This window comes from Solanum lycopersicum, chromosome 10 (assembly GCF_036512215.1).
Source record: "Solanum lycopersicum chromosome 10, SLM_r2.1".
Classification (NCBI taxonomy): domain Eukaryota; kingdom Viridiplantae; phylum Streptophyta; class Magnoliopsida; order Solanales; family Solanaceae; genus Solanum; species Solanum lycopersicum.
Window position 1 is genome coordinate 50,047,840 of NC_090809.1, and position 8,403 is coordinate 50,056,242.

General features: G+C 36.1%; 1 protein-coding gene across 3 annotated transcripts; it reads right to left on the minus strand.

The window, feature by feature from the left end:
- Positions 1-226: 226 nt before the first annotated feature.
- On the minus strand, positions 227-7,755 carry LOC101245302 (protein TIC 62, chloroplastic). 3 transcript variants are annotated; one of them, XM_069290612.1, is made up of 17 exons: positions 7,458-7,755; positions 5,982-6,093; positions 5,811-5,883; positions 5,673-5,721; positions 5,389-5,565; positions 5,129-5,210; positions 4,942-5,014; positions 4,734-4,844; positions 3,971-4,123; positions 3,623-3,750; positions 2,784-2,957; positions 2,529-2,702; positions 2,274-2,447; positions 2,040-2,192; positions 1,768-1,941; positions 1,505-1,687; positions 227-493 (listed from the first exon to the last, which is right to left on the minus strand). In XM_069290612.1, the coding sequence occupies exons 1-17, from the start codon at positions 7,615-7,617 to the stop codon at positions 439-441; spliced, it is 2,205 nt and encodes a 734-aa protein (XP_069146713.1). In that variant the 5' UTR covers positions 7,618-7,755; the 3' UTR covers positions 227-438. The 3 variants fall into 3 exon arrangements, with proteins under 3 accessions (XP_069146713.1, XP_069146714.1, XP_069146715.1); XM_069290613.1 differs by having other exon boundaries at positions 3,623-3,732; positions 7,458-7,742; XM_069290614.1 differs by lacking the exon at positions 2,040-2,192 and having other exon boundaries at positions 2,295-2,447; positions 7,458-7,742.
- Positions 7,756-8,403: the final 648 nt, after the last annotated feature.

The window sequence follows — 8,403 nt, forward strand, 5'->3', positions numbered from 1 at the left end:
GACAGAGCTGGAGTAGCTCAGTTGGTTGGAGCGTGTGGCTGTTAACCACAAGGTCGAAGGTTCAACCCTTCCTTTTAAATATTCCTTTGGTAGTTATATTCAACCAATCATAACTATCTGTGCCAAAACCATCCTACAACATCGATAAAAATTAACTATTGCCCCCAAAAAGTAATTATCCACATCTTTTGTACAGAATCGGAAAGTCCTCTACTTTTCACAGATGAACAAGGAAAATGTGGCCTCATTTTATACAATAACATGTGAATGCTAATAGAGTTAACAGTTGACACTTGACAGTGTGTGGTTGGCATCAACAAGTCAAATACAAGTGAAAAAACGAAAAAAAAAAATTGCTCCAACTGTAATGCTTGAGTTGATGCATTACGCAATAGGATTGCCGAGATACAACTAGTGAAGCAAAACAGAACTAGATTTTCACATTTTATTGAAAGATGGCGTTGGAGAGCTTGGAGGCTTGAAGTCCTCATACCTGTTCAATGCAACGAAAGACAGGAAGTTCAGTTTTATAGCACAACTTAAAGAAGTGACAAAACATCACATGGATTATGTCATTCCATTCCTTTATTCCTCAGCAGGACCTAAGATATCTAAAACACAAAACCTTATCAACTACACCCTCTGTTCCTATTTATATGTCATTGTTTTAGATTCAAACTCCCTTAAGAAAATAGGTAAGTTTACCATTGTACCCTTATTTAGTATTTTCTAGAAGTCAAGTTTTTAATAAATGAACATGAATTAATTTATTTTGAATAATTGAATTGACCAATTAACATGAATATTTTGTATTTCCTATGCTGGTCAAATTCATACTTTCAAAGTCTAATAACTCTTAAGGGTAAAATAGTGTTATATGCATTGACTTAGTAAATTGACAAATATTAAGGACAACCTACTTTTAGTAAGGTCGATATATAAATAGGAACGGAGGGAGTACTACATTGGCTACTATCACTAAAGGCTACTATCTGCAATTGCTGGACTCTTCAAAATTGTCAGGGTGCGTGTCGGATTCTCCAAAAGTAGTGTATTTTTTGGAGAATCAGACACGGGTGCGGCATTGAAACTGAAGAATCCGCAACTTAGAATTTTCTGGTGATTCTAGTCAGGGTTGCTGCATTTGATGATGGTGATATGGGAGGGGGTTGAGGTTGACATATCTGATTATGGTGTAACCTTTGAGATAAGTCAAAACTTGGTCAAACCACATAGTAACATCAAGACAAGAAATGAGATAGGTGCTGTTATGACTCAACTTCGAGAATTTTACTTTACTCATTTTTATCTTGTTTTTTATTCTTTCCAGGACAAAGATCTTGTCAAGAAACTGGACCCAAAGTCTGAAGATGTGGTAAAGTTATTGAAAAGATACTTCCACTTATTCTCAAATTGGAAAAAAAGGAGGAGATATAGCTGATATCCAGTTCCTATCAAAATTGATGCAGTGCAATCTGCCAAGTAAAAAGCTAACTCTACTTACGCAGGGTAAGGAGAATGACAGAAAGCTGAACTTTTTGATGAATCCTCCTTGGAGAAATTGTTAGCACTATCGATTGCCACATCGTTGCCTCCAGTAACTGCTGATGTTACTTCCGCAGTTGCTGAGGATTTCAAACCACTCGGTCTTGGACTTGGAGATCTAGGTGGCTTTAAATCTTCATAACTGCAAAGATTAATCAGTCAGCAAATAAGATACAGTATACTTGCATGTAAGTAGTTGGACTAACTCAGGAATGACTTAACGCAGTGTATGGAGACAAAGGCCTTGTAGTCACCAACTCTGCTTTGTCAAAAGTAAATAAATAAACAGAAGAGGCTTCCTTAGTGGGTTTGGTATTCTCTGCTCCACTTGCACCTTCTTGACGACCTCCAGGAGGATTTGTACTAGGGGATGTAGGTGGTTTTAGATCTTCATAACTGCCAAGATTGAATCAGTCAGCAAATAAGATACACTATGCTTGCGTGTAAGTAGTTGGACTAACTCAGGAATGACATAACGCTATGGAGACAAATACCTTGTAGTCAGCAATTCTGCTTTGTCAAAAGTAGAATCAACAACAGAAGAGGCTGCCTTAGTGTGTTCGCTATCCTCTGCTCCACTTGCACCTTCTTGACGACCACCGGGAGGAATTGGAATAGGAGATGTAGGTGGCTTTAAATCTTCATAACTGCCAAGATTAAATCAGTCAGCAAATAAGATACACTATGCTTGCGTGTAAGTAGTTGGATTAACTCAGGAATGACTTAACGCAGTGTATGGAGACAAAGGCCTTGTAGTCAGCAATTCTGCTTTGTCAAAAGTAGAATCAACAACAGAAGAGGCTGCCTTAGTGTGTTCGCTGTCTTCTGCTCCAGTTGCACCTTCTTGACGACCACCGGGAGGAATTGGACTAGGAGATGTAGGTGGCTTTAAATCTTCATAACTGCCAAGATTAAATCAGTCAGCAAATAAGATACACTATGCTTGCGTGTAAGTAGTTGAACTAACTCAGGAATGACTTAACGCAGTGTATGGAGACAAAGGCCTTGTAGTCAGCAATTCTACTTTGTCAAAAGTAGAATCAACAACAGAAGAAACTGCTTTAGTAGGTTCACCATCTTCTGCTCCACTTGAACCTTCTTGACGACCTCCGGGAGGATTTGGACTAGGAGATGTAGGTGGCTTTAAATCTTCATAACTGCCAACATTGAATCAGTCAGCAAATAAAATACACTATACTTGCGTGTAAGTAGTTGGACTAACTCAGGAATGACTTAACGCAGCATATGGAGACGAAGGTCTTGTAGTCAGCAATTCTGCTTTGTCAAAAGCATAATCAACAACAGAAGAGGCTTTTTTAGTGGGTTTGCTATCTTCTGCTCCACTTGCACCTGCTTGATGACCACCAGGAGGAATCGGACTAGGAGATGTAGGCGGTTTAAGCTCTGCATAACTGTGGTAATAACAGTAATTATATGCAATATTCCAGTGAAGTCTGTATGTAAAGTTTCAAATATGATACTTTGAATGAAAAACAAGAGTTCGTATTTCTCTTATTTTGCTTAGATTATTCCCTAATAAACATCATTAGATCAGGTTCCATGAGACAAGCACACACTGAAAATATATTCTTTGCATTAACAAAGATTAAAATTTTTTATATACACTTGATGTGTTTACTGAGTGCATATCAGATTCTGTCACTGTGGATTGGAAATTCTAGAATATTGTGGACCATGATGATTCTACTTGAAATATTCTGGGATGTCTAATCTTCACACTTTGTATACAGTCAACAACAGTGAAAATTAAAGTGGAGAGGACGCAGATGAGGTTACAAAGGATAAGGTGAGGAAGGAGTTTTTTATTTTTGTCTGTCTGTTGAGTATTTCTATCAGTTTCAGGGATTGAGTTTTCTGAAGAACTAATTTCGGAAGAAGGTGTGGAGTGCCTGCTTTGCCTTCTTTGGTTGAACTTGTGCCTATGCTAGGGGTTGGAGTAGGAGATATTGGTGGCTTTAGTTCTTCATACATTCCGGAAAAAGTAAAAAAGAAAAGAAGCATAAGTTCATTTGAAGAAGAAACATGCACCTATCAGAAAATAAATAATCAAGCTTACGCAGTATATGGAGAGAGAGGTGCTGCTGCTTTCAACTTTGTTTCAGAAGGTTTTTTCTCGAGCAAGGCATCAGGGATCTCAGACGTAATACTGGTTGGAGTTGCAGATTTCTGTAAATCACCAGTTTCCTAGAAACAACTGGGTTAATAAGACTTAAAATGAAGTGATTCTAAGGTCCTCTGCATGAATTTATTAGGAGTATCAGAGTAGACAAGTCCCTTATAAAGACAGGATTGGAAGGTTCTCTGTTTTAAAGACAGTTGCATGAATGCCTCATTTATCCTAATTCTGTATAAAAGCCATTTTGGGCAAAGTAATCTCTGTTTTCCATGAAGTAAATGAAATTACCTTGGGTGGGGAAACCTCAACACGTTGGGGGGGAATTTTTGCAAGAAGGTCCTCCATGGGGGTCAACGGTGCTGTTGTTTCTGCAACAACTTCAACCACTTTACAGTATGAAAGGCTCCGGTTTTTGGCCATAACCGCCATTAGTTCTGCCACCTGATCAATCAGAGTTGTCTTAGCTGCTGACTGTAAATTGCTACTCTTGATATAAACAAAATTTATGAGACTTAGCAAATACTTCAACCATTTTTCTTTATGCCAATAGGTCTCACGTGACTTTGTAAAATGTCCAAGAAGAGTAACCCCTGACAGCCCAGATAAAATGCTATCGGTTGACATCAGATATAACAATATGCATGAATTGCAACTCATGATTGTTCATCGCCCATTTAGAGATTTTGAGTCCTGTATGTAACAAGTATTTCTGTGCACCAGTGGGAGTATTCATTATGTGAGGTCGGACTATTGCTCTCATGAAATTTAAGCCACAAATAACCTTTTAACTTTAAGAAATCAATGCAAACTTTTAGTTGAGACAGAGAACTAGAAAAATAAAAAAGAACCTTCCACTTTGATTTTCAGAATGAAAACTACTCAAGGAAAGTATTATTTATCTCTGAACAGTTATCCACATCACAAGCCCATTGAGTTACATGCTGGAATGTATTTTCATATCATGTTAAAAAAAAATTATTAGTGTAGATAATGTATCATTACCCTAAAGAGGTCAAGAAATTTTAATTGCAAATGGAACTTTGTTAGGAACCTGAAGGTTTGACACGAGACCACCAAATAAAGTATCTTCCTCCGAAAGAGTAATATTGTGAGTTTCTTTAAAAGAATCAGTGGGACGTTCCATTCCTCCAGGTCTCACAATCTGAAATAGCAGAGTGAAATATGAGCACCATATTGCAGTTAAGACACATATCACCTCACTTTTGTATTTCCAACGCATAATACAGAGAAGAACTCACAGTATAAGGAAGCCCACTGGCAAGCAGTGCCTCTTCTGCTTTCCTTTTCCAAAGGAGGACTCCCCAAAACAAACTTACAGACCATAACAAAATGGAAAGTCAATGAACTAAAGAAAATGTTTTCATGTTTAAAGCCAAATATATCTTCCAAGGACTCTAATGTGAATCAGAATACTCCTAGACTTACTTGAGAATTGCTGCAGGAAAACCGACCTTGTTTGTTCCCAAAGATGTGAGCAAGATAAAGTGGTCAACTTTTGCGACGGTTGCTGCGCAGAGGAAACAATCAACTTTCTATCACTCATTTTATGTGAGTGTGAGTATTTTAATGGCACTGCATCTGATTTTAATCAATACCAATTGCTTCTGAAGGAACGAATTGTAGAGGACAATATGACGAAAAAAGATTTGAGTAACATCTACAATTTAAATCAGAATTCCTTTTACCTGCATCAATAAGGTTCTTAGTAGCCAGGTAATCAATTCGATATGGTCCAGTAACATCAAAGATCTCCTTTTCACTGGCACCAATGCAACATATAACAATTGATGCATCGCCCAGTGCAGGCCTAATCTGATAACTTTTCTCCAAATCGCATTCCACAATTTCAAGCTTCTCTATAGCTGGGCTAAAGACCAAATGTAACATGTGATGTTCCAAAGAAGCACATTTACTCTAAACTGCTAATACCATAATCATATATGAGAAGTCCTTTCTGCATCAATCTTACCTTTTGCTCCTCCATCCGTAGCATTCTCAAGTTTTATCTGCTCAACACTCTGTAACAAGGAACAATTTATGAGTCATAAAGAATCTAGATGCACGTTATCCAGTAAAATCACATGTTTCCACTAGTCAGAATTTTTACTTTGACAAGAGGTTGAGCTCTTTGAGCACTTCGAACTCCAGCTCGAACTTTAAAGCCTAATTTCAGAAGCTCCCTGAAAACATTCTGGTCTTTCAGCAATATATACTTAGTAGCAGGTTTAATGGATTTATATAGTTAAGTCTAAAGTCAAGGTCGAAAACAAAATACAACCTTACAGTCCGAGAACCAACCCTACCGGTTGCACCAGCAACAAAAACAAGATTTGCATCTTTTGATTTGACATCTTTTGCAGTTCCTTGAGGTTCCAATGAGCTAATTTTTGCTGCACATTCATATATGATATATCCATATAATTATAACACTTCTTAGAAGATTGCTTATTTATCAAGCACCTTTAGACCACAAGAAAGAAATTAAAATTTGTTTCCTTGTAGAGATGGTTCCACAGGCCCAGTCATAGAAGATCATCCTACAAATGCTCTCCAAATAATGCTTGTAAAAGCTAATAGAAGCAACAACAACATATAGTTCCACAAAGTGTGTCGGAGGGTAGAGTATGCACAGACCTTGCTAGTGCTACCTCAGAGGTAAAGTGACTGTTTTGATAAACCCTTGGCTCAAGGAAAAACAGTCCAGAAAAAATGTAACAGAAGTAAAAAAAACAAAAGATAGTAACAGAACAGTACTACAACAAACAGTGACAAAAATTGAAGGAGAAAACATTAGTAGAAAAACTACAACAATTAATATGGATGTACAACATGTTAGGATCGAATTCACATACACACTTGATAAATTAAGAACACAAGAACTTTCAAGAGAAAGAGATGAGAGATCTAGTGAGAGAAAGAGAGAAATCAATATTTCATGGTAACACCCCATGAGTAAACTTCCACGGCGGTGGGATATATATATTAATAAATCAAAGTATTTTTGGTTACAGAGAATAAATCAGACTCCACAACTTGACAAAACAAAATGCATAAAAGCTAATAGAAGATGATCCAAAAAGGCATAATAATACATCTGAATAATTCATCAATATGAAGGTTTTACATTGAAGGACTCTTCTTCATAACCATGAGAGACCAACAACGACAACAAAAACATACCCAGTGAAATCCCACAAGTGGGCCAGTGAAATCCCACAAGTGGACTCTAGGGCGGGTAGAATGTATGCAGACGTTACCATTACTCTGTTGAGGCAGAGACTGATAGACCCTCGGTCCATGATAGGCAAACAGAGAGTTATAATACAGCAAACTATATATGATCCTCCAGTCACTCTTCAAAATGGAACATGTAAAGAATGAAAAAGAATAAACTCCAAATGTTTTTATGCATTCAACTAGTACTTCACTAGAGAACATGTGATAAACCTTGTACAAACCCCATCCCTCAAAACTGGAAAAAAAAAATAACTTCACTTTACAAAAAAAAAAAACCCCTTTTTTTTTCTTCTTTTATGATAAGCAAGGTTCAAAGTCACTGAAAACCTCCAAAAAATAATTTCAATATTAAACCTGATAGTGGGTTCGTCCCCGTACCCTTCTCCACTTAAATAACAGGTATAAACCCATTAATCCTTCTTTATCATTTTCATTTCTTTCTTTAAAATGTGAAAAGGACTCCAAAAGGGTGTGACCAATTTCAGAGTATGAACCCATGAATGAAAATTGCATTTACCTGAAATTTGAGTTCTGAAACGAAGGGTCTTAAGGTTTTTGGAATTTGGGCCCCTTTTAGTGCTAGTTTGAATCAATGTAATTGGGTGTCCACACAAAAATGGCTTCTCTGCTAAAGCAGTTGCAGGGATATTGAGTGTCTGCAAGCAACGCAGCTCCATTATTGATTTCGTTGGAACTCTGTTGGAGGTGTGCGTTTAAGGAGTTGCCCCTGTAATCCATGTGGATGTTGTTAAGCTCTCTCAGTCACCACATTCTGACCACATAGTCTAGATCATATATACCAACTTTTTCAAAACAAAATTTTAACTATTATCTATAGAAAAATAAAATAAAATATTATTGACTTCTAGATTCAATATTAAATTTTTTTTTAAAAAAAATATATATATATATATATATATTGACTTCTAGATTCAGCATTGCACTGACTACGTTATTTGTTTACGAATCTGCTACTAATTATCAAAGTAAGGAATAACAAATCTCGCTACTAATTATTATTTGCACTGACTAGAATTATTATTTCATTAAAGTAAGGGATAACAAATCTCGCTACTAATTATCAACCTTGAGAGACATTTATTGTAAATTTTTGTAATCATATAAGAAATTACAAAAAACAAAAAATTTATCTCAAAATTATATTCATTTATCTATCATACCAAATGTCATTTCGTATCCAGTATATAAGGTTTGGTATGTTGGTAAAATATTACTAAATCATATCTTACATAACTTTTCTGTTACTTCCTTCTTTCACCTTTTTCTCCCTTTGACTAATTGCATCACATTCTAACAATTGTCTTGAAAAAAGAAATTAGGAAATTAGATTTTTTATTGGACTTATTATTAAGAGTATTGTAAATTATAATGATTAGTAACTTAAAAGTATTTAAAAGATTTAAAAAGTTGATACATTTTCGAAATTAGATCCCAAATGTAGA

Coding starts and splice junctions, on each gene's coding strand:
- LOC101245302 (XM_069290612.1), bottom strand. CDS start 7,617: ATGGAGCTGCGTTGCTTGCAGACACTCAATATCCCTGCAACTGCTTTA. Junction 5,722..5,810: donor GAGCTCAACCTCTTGTCAAA/GTAAAAATTCTG, acceptor TCCTTGTTACAG/AGTGTTGAGCAGATAAAACT. Junction 2,193..2,273: donor CCTTTGTCTCCATACACTGC/GTTAAGTCATTC, acceptor TAATCTTGGCAG/TTATGAAGATTTAAAGCCAC.